Source organism: Mustela erminea, chromosome 11 (assembly GCF_009829155.1).
Source record: "Mustela erminea isolate mMusErm1 chromosome 11, mMusErm1.Pri, whole genome shotgun sequence".
NCBI classification, from domain to species: Eukaryota; Metazoa; Chordata; class Mammalia; order Carnivora; family Mustelidae; genus Mustela; species Mustela erminea.
In genome coordinates, this window is record NC_045624.1 from 55841654 (window position 1) to 55860794 (window position 19141).

Genomic DNA, 19141 nt, shown 5'->3' on the forward strand with positions numbered 1-19141 from the left:
ATACTAGGATGCTGACATTGTAAGAAAGAAACTAATGATCTGAAATGACCCAGCATTTGGTTTGAATGATTAGGTTGTTTGTCATGCTTATGTTAATAGGTTTATAGTCTAGTCTTTCACCTGGATTTTTCTAAGCCCTAACAACTCTGTCCATCTGGCAACCCTGTTTTTCTCAACTTGTAGTATCATTCTAATATTCAAGGAACGTGCTTTATTCATATTGAAGGAACATCTAAAAGCAGAGGAAAGGCCAAAGCATGTCAGGAAAGGGTCACTGCTCTTAACTTAGAAAAGAAACTCAATCAATAGGATTTCAATAGCAGACAGTAAAATACATGGGAACAGCACCATGAAACTTTATAATTAAAGTTCACTTAAAAATTAAGGAAATAATTTTGAGTGAGTGGAACTGTCATTATGACAAGATGATTACTGCTCTGTGTTCTCTGAAAGTTATAGGTAAATAAAAAATACTTTCAGGGAAAAGAACTTTAGAAGAATATAATTCTTGAAGGCTACCGATCTGAATGGCTACCAAAAGTATTCCTCTACATTATATATCTGGTTTTGAGCAAACACTCTCTAAAAATGAAGGCGAGAACCAGGCATGACTGATCCAAGCAGCTTCTGCTGACACTGGGTTGTAGTCCTGGGTTTTCTGCGATACCAGGGCAGGTCTGCTATGTTCTCAGAAACAGAGGGATCCAAGGCAGTGGGTAATGTGGTGCAAGAAATATATGCAAATATACCCAGCCTATAACGCCTATGATGGAATGCTGGCTTGTGGTATAACACCTTATAAAAAGCAGTTCCTTTGCCTACTTATTAAAGAGGTCCATCAAAGTTAAATAGCTTGGCCATTCCGTTCATTGATTTTTAAATAAGATGATATCAAGGCTTGGGAATGTGATTTTAGAAAAAGTGGTTTAACTTTTCCAAACACAAAGGGTTGCATGAGGTCTCTAAAGCCACAAAAACAAACTCTGAATCCTGAAAATTGATTCAAAAATAAATCAGATAACCTGTGAGAGCCTTTGAGAGAAGGTGCACATGAATATTCCCCATTACTGTATCCAAGTTATGGGCCCCTTAGGGATACAGTATCTTTCATTTGATCAGCCTCAAGTTTGAGAGCATGGATATCTTCTGGACCCCAGTTTTGTGACGACAGAAAGGAGTATTTATCCACATGGATATTTACAGCAGAGTTCCTTTGGAGAGTGAATAGCACCCCTTTTTTGTATATGTTCCAGACTTGACCTTCCTCTGGCCTTGGAATTATCTGGTTTGTTTTCCTCTGTAGCCAGGTTCTAAAATATCAAACACAGCTGTAGGCAAAGGAAGAGGCTGGTCAAATAGCCCACCCAGAGGTGCCATAATAAATAGAAATGGAACTAATGCATGTAGCATTAAACAAGGTTTGACTTGGCACCACTCTCTCCCAGGAGTCATTTGTATGGCAGGTCAGAAGAAAACAATGAAACAAACAAAACAACATGAAAAACAAACTGGGGGATAGGCACGCTTTAGAGTCAAATGAAGCTGAACATCATAAATTTCCTAGTGGCCACGACAACTCGGAGGAAGAGATGGAGGAACATTGCTAAAGAATGTTGTAGGGATTTTGTTTCCAAAAGGGACCTATGCACCTGTTGATGTGTTTTCCAGGCCCTTGAATGATAACAATTTATGAGGCTATTAATACTAAGCCCAAGATTTATCAGATGTGCTGTTTGTCTTGTGGCCAATATAACCTCATAAAATTTGGGTTGCATTGGGTTAAAACAGTGTTTTGCTATTGGAATTATTCAGAGCATTTAAATCGCCTAATCCTACAAGAACGGTGCATTTAGCCTGCCTATTAGGGAGAGTCTTTAGGGATTCCTACCAGTTGCAGAGCCAGGCTGGAGGGGGCCGTCCATTGCTGGATGAGGTAAAATGGAGGCAGCAGGGGAGGAATGTGTCCTGGAGAAAAGACGATGTTTCTCTAATCCATCCATGCCAACCACAGCCAGCTGAGCTTGGTGCACTGAGAGCGCACGTGTGTGCTGGGGCTCCAGGAAGGGCTGTTGCCAAGAAAAGAGCACAGTAGAAAGAAACATGAGACAAGCATTGAGGGAGACACTGAGAATGACGTGTAAACAAATTAAGTTCATCAGGTCAGAGACATAATAAACGGTGTGAAGGAAAAAGAAAAAAAAGAGAGAGAGAGAAAAAACAAGATCTAGTTAATAAATCCATTCAACAGATGTTTTCACACTGACTGCCAGGGCTGTCTGACTGGCTGAGGAGGAGGTGATGGCAGGAGGCCTGTCAATTTGAACTGATTGAAAGAAACAGACCTTTAACCTCAAGAGGAACATTGACTTAGATTCATTTCCTATCTTGATAGCAACGTTTTGAATATCGCTCTAGAATTTTTGCAACACAAAGTAGGAAAACAATTTAGCTGCTTTCAAATTGCCAATAAGGCTCAATACCGAAAATTCTATCTTGAATTTACTAATATTGCTAATAAAATTTAAGGGAGCCTAAAAATTACCAATTAAATGGCTATGTTTTAATACCTTTCAATTTTCATATTATGGTATAATCTCAATACTATAAAATATATATATTTTATACATATATAAATATATATGTAATCTCAATATTATAAAAATGTTTAGTTTCTTTAAAGAGCATTAAATATATAATCTCGGTGATTTAACAATGTTAACATTCTTCATGCTTAAGTTATCAAATCCAAAAGCCAGGGTTTGGAAGTTCCTGGAAGATGCACTTAGGCTGCTTCTCTGTCTCTAAAAAAAAAAAAAAAAAAAAAAAAAAGGCAATTAAGTTACGAAATCAAAGAGCCAGAGTTTGGAAGTTCCTGAAGATTCACTTAGCCTATTCCTCCATCTCGAACAAAGACAATTTCTAAAACGCAGAGAGGCAGCTAATTTACCTATCAATATTACATAGAGAATATCTTCCCTCTTCTTTAAAATCATGGAATTCATAACCTTCATGCTGCTTTTTACGCTTCTTTACTTTTCCATATTCTGAACATTGAAAATAGCTGAACATTGATCCAAAAGATGATTACCACATGCCACAGATAAAGAAACTGATATTCCAAAAGATTAATAAAGTTTTTTTTAAGTATAAGAGTAATATCTTCTAATTTTAAAATTTTACATGACTTTCTGCTTTGATCTACCTGGATAGCATTTTCTCTTTCAAGACTTGATACACACATCACTCCTCCTTAGGGAGGATTTGCCTTATCCTTCCTGTTACTAACCTAACCCAACTGCTTGTACCCAACATACGCCATTATATGTGACACTTGTATTTCTATATAATGCAAGGCTTGTTACCTCCTAAGTGTATAAATTACCCACTTAGAATGCTAACAAATCTACATGCAACACAACTGTATTCAATGCATACTGCATCATTTTATATCATTACAACTTCCCCTGTATATGAGTTAATGCTGCATATAAATGTGCAACTTATGATTATAAATATATAGTTATAGACCATAGGCTAAGACTACTCAGTTTTCAAAAAAAATAGTAATTATTTAAAATTAATTTTAAAGTAAGTTATAGTTAACATATAGGTCTACGTTGTTACTGCTGTTTTGCTCTAACTGAACCATCAATCAATTGGAAGACATTTGTCACATGCTCAGGCTTTGAGCACTGGCTTTGATAAGGATGGGTTGGTCAGGATCTAGTTCTAGTTATAATAGGTTTAATATTTTGACAGGAGTCTAACTCTCTTGTTTTCTTGAGTGTCTCCATCTTCAATACCCTGAGGATACAATAAATAGTAAGGTTGACATAGTCCCTTCTTTCATGGAGTTGATACTCAGAGGGAATGCAAATTTGTAATTATGACTTGGGGAATTTTCTGTGGGGAAAAGGGGCTTTGCTGCATATGATCTAAAATGCATGGGAAAAAATAGACCTGAATGTAATCTCCATCCTTTCTGTCTCTTCCTACTGTAATCTCTTTAACCCTCATCTAACCTAATGCCAAAGTCCGTTGATTGATCACCCTATTTCTAAGACAATCCATCGTATTCCTTCCTGCAAGAATTCTCTTCCAAATGCCCTCTGTAAGGAAGAAGTTGTCACAAAATTCTCTGAAAGAAACGAAGGTTTAAAGAACTTCCCCAGCCTGGCATTTGGGCTCTCTGACCTGAGGGTACCTGCATTCTCAACATTATGTTTTCTATTCCTTTTCTAGGTTCCAGCCAAATCCTAACTACTGTATAACAAATGTTGTCCCCAGGAGTACATTCTGATTATTATGTTGAGCCTTTTTTATGTTTATTACCTAGTTAGGATACAGATACTAAGTATTTCTAAGTATAATGCAATTATAAATATAATGAGTGCTATGTAAGATAAGTGCAGAGTGCCATGAAAAAATGTAAAGAAATATCTGATACAGAGGTTGAGGCAACTTTCATTTAAGAATGTCATGTTTAATTTGAGCTGTGGAAGACAAGCTGAATACATGTTATAAGCAATCAAAACACAGTAAAACCGAGGAACGACGAGTGAAAAATATAAGAAAATAGAGACAAGACAAAACAATTACCAAAGGACAATACTCTGAAATTATTTAGTGTTGGAGCCAAGAGATAATGAAGGAAATGAATGATTTCAGGATTATTTTTCTTCTGTACTTTTATGAGGCTTCCAAACTTTCTACATACCACCCGTATTAAAACTTTAATTAAGAAAAATAGTAAATGTTTTTAAAAATAAACAGTCGAGACTTAGACCCAAGAGCAGACATAGGTCAAATATTTTTGAACCTCTACTTCAAAAAGGACTAAAGAATAGAGAAAAGTCCTTTCACTTTCAAAAGAGTCGACTACATTATACACTTTTACAAATGAAGTATGGCTTTTAATGTATGGGGGAATCTTGACTATCCAGCAAGACACAATTTATTATGCTGCATATCTGACATCAAAGTATCACAAAATGGTAAGCCACTTTTATTTCAGATGGGTATTGCTCCTCAGCAATAAAAAATTTCCTGCTTGATGCTGAAAACTGAGGTAGTATTTTCCTATTATAGCTGGAATGGACTGAAGTGTTTCACTAAAGCTTTTATTTCTATTAACAATTTTAATGAGAGGTAATTTTGTCCATGGTTATTTTTCATAGTTCTAAGTATAAAAGTATGTATTTCTCTGTTGTGTTGTCAGAAAAATAAAATGTTGAAGAGTACAAAACCCGTTGTTATTAAAATTAGATGGATACCCAAGTTAAACTTTCATCTATTGAGCCCGAATGAAAAATGCCCATTAAGTGAATAATAACTCTCTCACTTCAAGAAAGCATTTTTGTAATTTTTTTTTTTTTAGATTTTATTTATTTGACAGAGATCACAAGTAGGTGGAGAGGCAGGCAGAGTGAGAGAGGAGGAAGCAAGTTCCCCGCCGAGCGGAGAGCCCAATGTGGGGCTTGATCCCAGGACCCTGGGACCATGACCTGAGCCGAAGGCAGAGGCTTTAACCCACTGAGCCACACAGCCACCCCAAGAAAGCATTTTTGATTAAAATTTTTAAATATACTATATTGAGTCTGTTTCCTCTTTTTTTTTTTTTTTTAAGATTTTATTTATTTGCCAGAGAGAGAGAGCGCGCACACACAAGCAGGAGTGGTGGCAGGCAGAGGGAGAAACAGGCTCCCCACTCAGCAAGGAACCCAATGCGGAACTCAATCCCAGAGTCCTAGAATCAGGAGCAGAGCGGAAGGCAGATACCCAACCGAGCCACCCAGGTACCTCACTGAGTCTGTTCCTTAAGCATATATTAGTTGTTCTTTTTTCAGGTGATTTAATTGGGGATTTGGTTTCAATTGCTTACTTTACCAGATGGTCATTCTGGGAAATTCTTTCAGGTTACTGAGATGTGTAACTCAACCTTTTGTTATATGAAGTATGTAGTCTAAGGCCACTATGCCTGAACATCATCTGTCTCCTCCCACTGATAAAAACTGTAAATCACCTTCACAGAGGAGTTATTATGTACCTATTTTGTAAATTCTTTTATAAATTCTCTTATGCCTAATAAGATGTCAATGTTACTGCGGTCTTGGCCTTTCTAAGTCATGGGAGACAGGGATTAAAAGTAGATAGGAAAGGTCTTGAAGTTCTCTGTATGAAAAGCACAATGTTCTCCCTTAGAGTGAAATATTTATTTGGGGGTGGATTGTTAACAGAGATTAAGAGGTAATAAAGCCCCTAGGCAGAGGCAAGTTGAAGGTTCTATTCTTTTGTAATAGCAGTGATTTTTCTTTACATGTGTTTGGTTTGGTTTTGCTTTCTTGTTGCCATTGCTCAGGGACCTATTTTATGACTTCTGTGTTTTTACTTTGTTTCAGATGGTTACATTTGGTTCCAGACATGTGGGTGGTTGCTAATTATGTGCTCTGATCAATATCATTATGCAACCTCAGCAACAGCCAATACAAAATTAAAAATTATACTGTTTAATCTTTGAAGTAATCATAGAAATAATCAGAATTATCTGAATTACTTTAATAAAAGATATGACCTGGAAGAAAAAAAAAAAAAGGTTCATGGGAAAATAATTATTAAAAACAGTTAAAATTCTATTTCCAAAGTTATTTCTTTAAATAATATATGTTCCTTCTTTTTTGGCATTATGAGCAAATTTAATTTCTTGATTCACAACATTTTGAACTTCAGAAGTCTCGCTTTTCAGAAAATTAGAATTGTAGATATCCCTAGAGCTTATCTTATAAAATGCCAAGGGCTGGTGGAAATTTACATCTTCTAAAGCCTTTGTATTATTCAGGATGGGTGTGTAAGTACTGGTTAACTTAAGACTTTTTATTAGCATACATGTTAGTAATTTAAAAGTAGTTACTAAATAAATAAAAATGATGCACATAACTTTAAAATAGACCAAAAAATCTTGAAAAAGAGAAAGCGGAACCCCCCTGCACTGCTGGTGGGAATGCAAAACAAGTGCATCCACTCTGGAAAACCTCCCACTGAGAGGTTTCTCAAAAAGTTAAAACTAGAACTATCCTACAATCCAGCAATCACATTACTAGATATTTACCCAAAGAATGCAAAAATACTAATTCAAAGGAATCAAAAGGATACATGTGCCCCAATGTTTACAGCACTATTACCTACAACAGCCAAACCATGGAAACAGCCCACATGTCCATCAACTAATGAATGGATAAAGAAGTTGTGTGTGTGTGTGTGTGTGTGTGTGTGTGTGTATAAAATCTACAGTGGAATAATACTCAGCCATAAAAAATGAAATCTTGCCAATTTTAACAGCAGGGATGGAGGTGGAGAGTATTATGCTAAGTGAAATCAGTCAGAGAAAGACAAACACCATATGATTTCACACATATGTGCAATTTAAGAAACAAAACAAACGAGTGAAGGGGGAAGAAGAGAGGAAAGCAAACCAAGAAACAGACTCTTAACTAGAGAGAACAAACTGATGGTTAACAGAAGGGAGGTAGGTGCGGGAATGGGTAAAATAGATGATGGGGATTATGGAGTGCCACGGTTGTGATGAGCACTAGTTGTATGGAAGTGTTGAATCACTATATTGTATACCTGAAACTAATATTACACTGCTGTTAACTAACTGGAATTTAAATGAAATTTAAAAAAAGAAATAATTTAAATTTATGAAAATATACCATATTGATTTAAAAAAAAAACAAAGCAAAACCAAGAAGAAACCAACCTAAAGTATTTGGAGAAAAAATAATGGAGAAAAAAAGGAAGCACTGAAAAAGCTGAACAATATAATTCACAAGGAGATGCCAGAAACAAATCCCGAATCCCTGCCTATTATTGAACATAGTTGATGTGAAGGTACTCAATTTACCAGTTAAAACGTAGAGAGTAAAAGTGAATTTAAAAGACAGAAAGGCTTTATTCTTTGGAAGAGCAAGTTTACATTAAAAGGTTCTATGAAGACATATAAAAAATACTTTAAAAGGGGAGGGGAGGGAGAGGAGGAGGAGAAACCTTGCACAGCCACATTGAAAAAGAGACAAAACAGACCTTATGAGCAAAATATTAGAGAACATCTAAGGGTACGTATAAAATAATATGAAAGTTTAATTAAAAACAACAACAAATTTAAAACCTAGGAATATCGGCTCAAAATGTCAGGAGCATAAACTGGCAGGACTATAAAGAAAAAAATGAAAAATTCACATCATGGAAGGAGGTCATAACAAACTTTCCACAAAACAAAGTAGGTTACAGACTTGAGTAACACAGTTCTCTAGCTTAGAAATATATTAAATTTGTAAAAAATAAAATATATTCTTTCAAGGACATATGTACATAATTACAAAACTTACCCTATAATAAAGCAAATGTCAACAAGCTTTTAAAAATTAGTACTTATAAAGGAGTATTATTCAGCCTTAAAAACATTGTGACATGTACAACAACACAGATGAACCTTAAAGGCATTAGGCTAAGTGAAATAAACAAGTCACAAAAGACTACTACTATGTGATTCCACTTACATGACATACCTAGAGTAACTAAATTTATCAAGACAGGATGGTGGTTGCCAGGGGCTGGGAAAAGGGGGAAACAGCCGTTACATAAAGGGTAGAGTTCTAATTTGGAAAGATGAAAAAATTCTGGAGAGAAATGGTAGTGATGGGTGTGCAATAATGTGAATACACTTAATGTCACTGAACTATACCCTTAAAAATTGTTAAATGGTCATTTTTTTGTTACATATATTTTACTGTAAAAAAGCAATTATCACAGATCATGTATACTGACCACACTGTAGTCAGAGATATAAAGTGAGAGGAAAAGATACACTACACTCCACGATAGAAAGAATTACTATAAAATTAGCAATTCTTTCCAAATTAATTTTAGCATATTTCAGCTGATTCTAAATTTTGTTTAGGAGATAAAAGTAATATGAATTCTGAACATAAAGAGTAAGTTGGGGAGATAGACCAAACCAAGGAATTATATATACTAAAAGCTAAGTCATTTAACACAATAGATATTTATAGATCATGGAATAGAGTATAACAGATTAGCAGAATAGAACAGAGTACAAAAGGAGACCCATGACTATATGGAAAATCCATATATAACAAAGATGACCTACAGAGTAACAGTTAAACAAGGAATGTCAACACATGATGCTGGGAAAACTGGTGATCCATAATAGGAACAACGAATTTAGATACCTAACTCATATTCATGCAAAAAACAACTGAAAGGTGTGGAGAATATCATTCTTAAGTCAGGGAAGAAAAGGAGTTAAAATACTTTTATGTAACATGAGTCAGTAAAATACAAGCCACTGTTGAAAAGAGAAGAGACTGAACAAGTTAGAATGTACCCTAAGAATCTACTAGGCCCCAAAACTGGAGCTTGCTGTCCCTTCACCGGGGCCTAAAGACTGGGGCTGCAAGAGTAGGGCCCAGGATCCCTCCTCATCCCACGCATTGCTTTGAACAGACTCAAGCTCACAAAGCAGGCATCACTTTAGGTTCTGACACAAGTTCATTAAGAACTCACGGCTATGTGCTAATTAGATCTGGGCCTGGGTCCAGACCGCTCAGCCCAGAAGAGAAGATAAATTGGGGGTAAAATATTTGCAAATATTTATTGGATAAAGCATTTTTAATGTCTGCATTATATACATAACTCCTAAAAATAAATGGGGGCAGAAAAATGGACAAATGGTATGAATATGCAATTCCCAGATAATGAAACATTCCATAAGCCTACAAACACATGAATAGAAACCACCTCAGTGATAAGTTAAAAAATGCAAACTAAAACCAAGAAGGGATACCATTTTACACTCATATTGATTCAAAATTTGAAGTCTGACAATACCAAGCATTAGTGAAAATATAGAGCAAGAGAAACTCAGACTGCTTGTAGGAGGATAAACTGTTAGACCTACTTCAATGAACAATCCACTAATATTTAGTAAAAGTGAAAATGAACCATAAATCTACAGTGAAATTGGTGACTGAAAAAGCAAGCAAAAGCATGTATATGAAGTTAATCATTTAAGTTAAAAAATGTGCAAGTGAAGAGCATATACTGTTTAAATACGTATATGAATGTAGTAAAAATATAAAGAAACACATGGGAAAAAAGAAAACAAATTCAGAGGAATAGAAGGGATAAAACAGGAGAGAGATACAGGTAACTGCTGTACAATAATAGTATATAATAATGTGACATATACCATATGATGTACATTATATGACATTTTTAGGCCAGATGTTATGTTCATTTTATAAGTTTTATTATTTTTTCTGTATATAAATACATCTAAAGTAAATTTTTAAAGTTTAAAAGTTGGCATATATAAAACACCAATATTATTCAACATACAATGGTTTTATTGAAAAGGTAAGTTTATATGGAAGAAATAAAGATTCATTGGAAAATACAAATACAAAGAATGAGTGAAAAAGTAAAAGTAGATGAGAAAAAATAAAACTGTGAAAATGTTATTTTTTATTAAGTCTAAATATGCTAATTTAGGGGTACCTGGGTGACTAAGTCGGTTAGGTGGCAGACTTGATTTCCCCTCAGGTCACGATCTCAGGATCCTGAGATATATCCCCATATCTGGCTCTGTGCTCAGCAGAGAGGCTGCTTGGGATTCTCTCCCTCTCCCTCCCCCTGCTCACTCACTCTCTCTAAAATGAATAAATCTTCAAAAAAATTTGAATTTTGGGCGCCTGGGTGGCTCAGTGGGTTAAGCCGCTGCCTTCGGCTCAGGTCATGATCTCAGGGTCCTGGGATCGAGTCCCGCATCGGGCTCTCTGCTCAGCAGGGAGCCTGCTTCCCTCTCTCTCTCTCTGCCTGCCTCTCCGTCTACTTGTGATTTCTCTCTGTCAAATAAATAAATAAAATCTTTAAAAAAAAAAAAATTTGAATTTTAATTTACTTTGAAGTCAATATATACTCATAAAATATAAATTAATTTGTACCAACTTTCACTGATAAATAAATACAATAACATGTACCATTAAGTACATTTTGTCTTTAGAATTTTAACATATTATTCAATTCATCTCAGTGAAAGAACAATGATACTCAAGGGACAGAAATGAGAGCCGAAGGATGTAAATTGGGACTTAAAATGAAGATTTGGGACAGAAAACATATTTAAGTTTGCAAATTTTAGGAAAAATCTAAAAAGACAAAGACAATTAACAGTAATTACTTCTAAACACTGATACTACGATAGCTTTATTGATTGCTACTTTTTATTCTGACTATTTTTTTAACTGTCCAATAAGCATACATTTTAAATGTTTTTTTAATGTTTTTTTAAAAACATTAAAGTTTTTTTAAAATGTTTTACTTTCTGTAAGATCAGTATTTTAATTGATTAAATATGCTAAGGTGGTGTGTATGTGTGTATTTAAAGTAAACAAGAACTGACATTAACTCAGACTGGGACAGTGAAGGACTCTTAGATACAAGGTACCTATGAATAGAAACCCCCACTGCACTGCTACTATTCCAGTCCCAAACTTAGAGCCTGGAACAGAACAGGAGGTCACTTAATTTTTGTGTTTGAAGAATGTATATATTACATCATAGAAATAGGACTGCTTCTAAAAAGAGAGAGAGAAAAACCAAAAAATAAGACTCTTAATTACAGAGAACTGATTGTTACCAGATGGGAGTGGGTAGAGGGATGGATGAAATAGGTGAGGAGGATTAAAGAATACACTTAAGATAAGCACTGAGTAATGTAGAGAATTGCTGAATCATTATACTGTACTTCTGAAACTAACAATATGTTAACTATGTTGGAATTAAAATTTAAAAATTATAATTAAGTAAATAAAATGATAAACTAGGAGAAAAATTATATAACTGCTTTTATATTTGAGAGAAAAATATGAGTATTTGAGCTGCTAAATCTACATCATTTTTATTTTTATTTTTTAAAGATTTTATTTATTTATTTATTTGACAGAGAGAAATCACAAGTAGATGGAGAGGCAGGCAGAGAGAGACAGAGGGAAGCAGGCTCCCCGCTGAGCAGAGAGCCCGATGCGGGACTCGATCCCAGTACCCTGAGATCATGACCTGAGCCAAAGGCAGCGGCTTAACCCACTGAGCCACCCAGGCGCCCCTCTACATCATTTTTAAATGTAACTTAAATTTCTTGTTTTTCTTCTTCACAATGTACAACAAAATTCTTTGCTAAACCCATCAACAACTCTAGGTCACTAAGATATCCTATTTTGTTTTAACTCACCAGCGTATTAGAATAATTACTTTATCCTATTAAAGTCATGGTTAGAATAGGGTGATTGAAATGAAGTTCCAGAGAAAGTCTACGCTACTGCAGATGACACTGGGTGTGTACAAGTAATTTAGTATTACCTTAGGACCTTAAAGAAAGGCTGAAACACTGGTTGATGACATTTGGCTAAACAGTGGTACGGTGAGGGATAGAATCCAAATATGGTACCTGTGAGCTGTAGTCTCCAAGTGGGGTACAAAAGAAAATAGTAGCCCTTCTGCTGCTATTTAAAAGACAGTTCAATGGAGAAAGAACAGTCCTTCACCAAACATAGCTGGTTCAACTGCATATCCACATGCAAAAGAATGAAACTGAACTTTTCTCATACCATACACAAAAATTAACTCCAAAAAGATTATAGAACAAAAGTTAAGAGCTAAAATCCTAAAATTCTTTGAAGAAATACAGGAGTAAATCTTCACAGATAGAAGACCAAAAGACAAAAGTGACCCTCACAGCAGATAAATTCAGAGATAGTCAGAGGTAAAAACTTTTCTTTCAGAAGGACACGACCAAGTAAACAGACAATCTACAAATCAGAGAAAATATCTGCAAACCATATACTGGGTAAGATATTTGTACCCTGCACATATAAAGAATTCTTATGCCCCAATAACAACAACAATAAAAAACCCCACCCAATTAAAAAAAATTAAGTAAATTTCTTTAATAAACATTTCTTTAAAACAGATATACAGGCATAATACTCCATAGTGTACATGAGAGACTACAGACTCTGAAAAACAATCTGAGAGGTTTGAAGTGGTGGGGGTGGTGGGAGGTTGGGGTACCAGGTGGTGGGTATTATAGAGGGCACGGATTGCATGGAGCACTGGGTGTGGTGAAAAAATAATGAATACTGTTATGCTGAAAATAAATTAATTAATTAAAAAAAAAAGATATACAGGAGCGCCTGGGTGGCTCAGTGGGTTGAAGCCTCTGCCTTCGGATCAGGTCATGATACCAGGGTACTGGGATCAAGCCCCACACTGGGCTCTCTGCTCAGCGGGGAGCCTGCTTCCTCCTCCTCTCTCTCTCTGCCTCTCTGCCTACTTGTGATCTCTGTCAAACAAATAAATAAAATCTTTTTAAAAAATTTTTAAACAGATATACAAATGGCCAATAAACACATGAAAAGATGCTCAACATCATAAGCTAACAGGAATTTGCAAATCAAAACCACAATGAGAAATAACTTCACAACAACTCCACCGGTTTATAATCAAAAAGATATATAATAGCAACTGTTGGTGAGAATGTGGAGAACTTGAAACTCTTCATACACTTGGTAAGAAGGTACTATGATGTAGCCACTTAGGAAAGAGTTTGGCAGTTCCTTAAAAAGTTAAACAATGAACTAACACATGACCTAGCAATTTCAATAACATGTATATACCTAAGAGAAATAAAAATATATATTTCACAAAAATTTAAACATGAATGTTTACAACATCACTATTCATAATAGTGTACAAACACCAATCAACTGATGAATAAACTATGGTATATCTATGCAATGGCATATTATCTAGCTGTACAAAAGTAAGTTTTTTGTTGTTGTTCATTTATAAATACACAATGTTATTTGCCATTTTCAGGGGAAATACAGGCATTAAACTGCAAACTGATTAAATACGAATACTTAAAAATGTATAAATATCCCCTCAAAATAAATGAGAGTAAACTCAATCTTAATATCTTTAAATTTAAAAACCGCAAGCCTATCCATTAAGTGAGGGTCGTAAATGAAACAACACTAAATGACCGGAAACACCACATAAGCACAGCCCAATGCCACCAAAAGGCCTCCTCCTCCTCCAGGGGCAGTGCTGGGGAAATGGGTCATCTGGTGGCTAAAAAAGGTTGTGATAAACTGCTGAAGCCAAACATTTAACAATATACAAGAGACTTTACATAACAGAGGTAAGTCCTCAATTCTGGAGAGCTTGGTTAACCAGATTATTGGCAAAGGAAGAGAAAATAGAACACAGGCAGAAGTCTCAGAAGCATTTGAAACCAGAGGTGTAAGAGCCTCTGACCTACCTGTTAGCAGTCCTAGTGGTCCAATGAGCACAACTACCCTGGGAAGCTGCAGGTCAAGAAGCAAAGCGCTGCTCCTTGCTAAGCCAGGTCCCCTTGATTCTGAGAGTCCCTACCAGCAGGTGACAAAGGGCTGTTCTCAAAGTACGCGGACAGAAGTTTTTAAAGGAATCCTAGCAGCTTCAATGTCATGTCCCATAGGCAGAGCCCATGCAGGTTGGTGTATGAAGTCTCAATCATCCCAGAAATACCAAGGAGAAGTGCAGTTATACAAGGAAAACAGTAAAGTGCCAGAAAGAGACACTTGGGATGCACTGTAAACATCCAATTTCATTGTGGCCTGTCTCTTCAGCTACAGAAGCCAAGTGGTGAGGCCTCCCAGGCAGAACTCCATCCCAGAGGAGGCAAGGACAACAGCTCCTCCACAAGTCCCCGAGGCGGTTGAGGCAAAACTACTTCCATTTAAAATGATTAACTAGCTCAATACACAATGTAGCCGCACCTTCAGGCATTTCTTAAAGGTAAAAACACTGGATAGGTTATCCACACTGGGAAAGGAGAGATACAAAAATCTCTCGTCTGGGAAAATACAAAACAGAAGCCTTGACTGCTGTTCCCAGGCAGGGTCCTACAGGAGGATCCTGGCCCTGAGGAAGGCCCAGGCCTCAACGCAGAGGCGAAGAAGCTAGTGAAACGCGTAAGCTGCTTCTGTCTTCAGCTGCCAGTGGAGGCTGAAAAATGGCCAACTGATCGCACCTGGCAGGCAGAACAGGTGATCGCACCTGGTGCCCGAACAGGTAGCAAGCAACCACCTAGACCCCGGGGCCAAGGTGCTGTGGCCATCTACCACTGAAGCCCTGGCAACATTCCACACACAGTTTACGTAGCACTCGAAGTGCTGCCCTTTAACGATCTTCCAGCTCGGTCGCAAGCGTCCTGGCGCAGGCCCGTGCGGCACCTGGCAAACCAGCCGAGGCCCCCATCCGGATGTCCCTGTGGCCTGCAACCCTCGTCTTTTGTGGGGACGCCCGGCCTCGCACAGCGGGTCCCGTCTCTCACCACCCCCCTCAGATGCCGCAACAATTCACAACCAGATTTCTCGCGAAACTGTCAAAAACAGGTTTCTTTGCACAGCCCGGGTTCTTCGACACGCCAGTTGCGTCGGAAAGGGTAAGACGTTTCTCCCAGCTGCCAGCACTGTGTTCGCCTATCCTTGACCCTTATCCTTGTAAAATCCTGACTCTCTCACTGGCCTCACCGGTCATGGCCTATGGGGAGTTACGCGACTCCTTGGAAACCAGACAGAGGCACTGGGCCTGGTCTTCACTCCCGTGCCTGCAGGAAGAGCCGCTGCTGACCAGCTGCTCCACCGTCCAGCCCTCGAAAGCCAGGAGGACCACCGGCGTGAGCGCCTCCTCCCGACACGGAAGCACGCGGTACACGGCACCTGGGAGGTTTTGCTGTCTCCTTCTCTAATTTTATCCTTCACAAGTCTTATTCCTGAGGAAACAGAATTCCGCTTCCTCCAGCACTCCCTACTCTGTCCAGTTCAGCGCAGGTACCACAACACTATCACAGCCGTGTCCGAAGCTCGGCCGGATGAGCCTGGCACAAATGGTATACGGAAGATTTCCGGTCGCACAGCATCTGCTAGGAGGTGAGGAAATAGGTTCCGCCTTCCATGCGTTGGAGGTCCTAGGGCTTGCACCTGGGACACCGAGCCCCGCCCTGCAGCCACAACACAGGCCGCACCTTCCCAACCTCCCCCTTCCACTCCCTGCACCCCCACCCCCACCCCGCCCAGAGCCACCCCAAGGCACAAGGCCCGAGGCGGACTGCGGCCTGTGCCTGCAACACTAACTAGCACACAGTCCTCCGCCAAGATCTCCGCAAGCCACACCACGGCGCCACAGAGAACACCTTCCGGTTCACGGGGTGAAATGCCTCCAGGCGGTCCAAAGGTACAAACTTTCAGGGCCCCTGCGTGGGTGGCTCAGTCGTTAAGGGTTAGACTTGGTTTCTGCTCAGGTTAAGATCACAGGGTCAAGATGGAGCCCAGCCTCAGCTCCACCTGATCAGCGGGGGTTCTGCTTGAGACTCTCTGCTTCTCCCTCTGCCTCAACCCCCTTTCTAAAAAATAAGTATTTTTTTTTAAAAAGGGGGTGGGGCACAAACTTTCAGTTATAGATGAGTCCTGGAGATGTAATGTACAGCATGGCAACTATAGTCACTAATATGTATTCAAAAGAAAAAAGTAATGAAATGCTGATGTATGCCACAGCATGGATGAATCCTTGAAAAAATTATACTAAGTAAAAGAGGACAACCACAAAAGACCATGTTTTGTACAATTCCATCTACATAAAATGTCCAGAACAGACATTTTTCTTTTATGGAGACAGAAAGTAGATTCATAGTTCCCTAGATTAGAGGTGGAGAATTACTGCTGATGGGCACAGTTTCTTTTGAGCTTGAGGAAAATTTTCTAACACCGACTGTGCTGATGGTTGTACAGCTGTGTGAATATATTTAAAACCATTGAATTGTACACTGACGTGACTCAGCTATATGATATGTGAATTATATCTCGATGAAGTTGTTAAAAATAACTTTTTTCATCATAGTGCAAAAGGTTTCTATCGCATTACTTCACAAGATAAAATTTATTTACAAATCATCTTTATTTCATTGTTAGCTCACCTTTCTTAATTTCCCCTTTTGTATATATTCTGTTAACATAAGTATTACATTGTTGTGGTGATATGTTTATATAATTTGGAGAGATATATTTTTACATCTGTTTATATATCTATATAATGATTATGTACATAAGTACCTGCTAAAATATTTGTATTGCTTGTGATTTTAAAAAGTTGTAGACCATAAGAGTTGGCAAGTAAAATGCTCCTTTTTAAAGTAAAACTTTGATAAGATAGAGGGTACCTTCAACAAATACATAAGACTGCTCACTATTCCTCTTCTCCCATAACAGTGGGCAGTAGTATTTCTGAATTCTAGAGTGACACCCAGTCCAGGAGAAGCTGGAATAACAAGTTTGTGCTCAACAACAACAGAAAGCACTCACTATTTCTATACTAACCTTCCAGTTCCTAGTGGTGGCCCCTTGTAGCAGAGGTTAGGCTCCAGGTAGATAAATTATTGCTCCCACATACTCACTGGTTGCTTCCAGTGAGGTCAGGTCAGTCTCACTCCCTTCTTCTCAGGTTCTTCTCCTTCCAAACAAGTCTTTGCTTAGCATATTTTTCATGCCATCAAACAATATACAAAAAGGCACAAAGGAAAGGTAAAATTTTATATGTCAAATAGTGTCCTCACTTTCAGATCATGAAGAATCTATAAACAACAATGTATCTCACAAGGCAGAGCTGTTGGTAGCTGATCACTACAAAATTTTCAGGTAAAGCATCACCAGCAGAATCGGAAGGAATCCTTTTCAAGTGTAACCACCATTTATATACACGTGCAATGTGAATGTGTATGGTGTAGAGTTAAACCATGGTTCTGGATCGAGGCTTAGAGGTTTATTTTAATACTATAAAACTGAACCTATTTGACAACATTGTTCCTCAATTAGTTGGAATGTTGGGAAAAGTTACTACATATATGCACAGTATGTAAATTGCTTCCGATGCATTTATAGACATCCTCAGATATAAGAGTTCCAGAAGAAAATACATTACTAATTTGGTTGTACTTTGCATTTATATCTGTGGTTCCTTTAGAAATGTTTAGGATCCAGCCCCTTTGCAGTGCTCTTGGAAAATCACCGTTTTAAATCAGTGGGGATTTTACTCCACTACAGAATACAAAAGAAACCACATTTAAATTTTGAAATTAAATAAGTAGCTAGTCCATAATGAGTAAATTCTTTCACAATAAAAAGTAAAGAAAACAAGTTATATTTTTGTTCCTTTGTTTGCTTTTTAGCTTCTACATTTTTACAATTGCCTGTAGAAAAAAAAATTTCAAGAGGATAGATTGAAATTATTTTAATTACATAACAGCCCAGAGGAAGATGAAATTGTGCAATGGCCTAGACTAGCACCCTCTGTCTGGTTGATGGCCAAAGAACAGTGCAGCTTGAACAATGGAGCGCTGGTCTAGAAATAATAGCCTGAAGATAAAGAGAGAAAAATAGGGGTTTCTGTTGACTATGATGAATCTCCTGAGCATTTCCTTTATTCCTCCCCTTTGATAATTAGAGTCCAGATATAAAACAAATCATAATGAGGGGGATGACAAGCAATATAAATCATTGCTATTTAAGACATGAAATAGATGGATTTATTTTGAATAAGCGTTCTTAGTTTAGGTTCTCTGGACAAATTCTAGTGGATATAAAACCCCTGAAATTGTGCACAAAGTTGCGTAAGTATGTGCATCTGTGAATTTTTTGGAGACAGTCTGCAACTTTCATCAAAGGAATTCTGAATTTTTAAAAAATGGTAAAAATCACAGCTCCTTAAAAATGCAGTAAGTAGCCTTAATAATATCCTACTAACTACAACTTTTAGGTTTCTCTATTAATAAACCAATTTTATGTCCTGAGTGGATTTTTTTGAACCTATGTGTTTAAACATATAGCAAGGCGGGTCAAGTAAGTAGGGTGAGAACTCCTACAGAATCAGGCATTTAAATTTTATACTTTCACCTCTCAGCCCAAGAAAACACCTTACCAAACTCAAAGTTAGGAGAACCACCATATTTCACTACCAGCCTCCAGAA

At 37.5% G+C, this 19141-nt stretch overlaps 2 protein-coding genes across 12 annotated transcripts in view; one reads left to right on the top strand and one right to left on the bottom strand.

Annotated features, from left to right (window-relative positions):
- HDAC9 (histone deacetylase 9) overlaps positions 1-19141 on the bottom strand; it is a 923925-nt gene that overhangs the window by 291805 nt on the left and 612979 nt on the right. For all 11 annotated transcript variants that reach the window (XM_032304495.1, XM_032304501.1, XM_032304493.1 and 8 more), the window contains one exon: positions 1889-2066. In XM_032304495.1, the coding sequence (XP_032160386.1) occupies positions 1889-2066 (178 nt within the window). The remainder of the gene's footprint in view (positions 1-1888; positions 2067-19141) is intronic.
- LOC116568824 lies at positions 15335-16501 on the top strand. The gene is given in 3 exon segments (XM_032304505.1): positions 15335-15646; positions 15649-16052; positions 16200-16501. Coding segments are annotated over 3 exon segments (897 nt in total). The 5' UTR covers positions 15335-15382; the 3' UTR covers positions 16429-16501.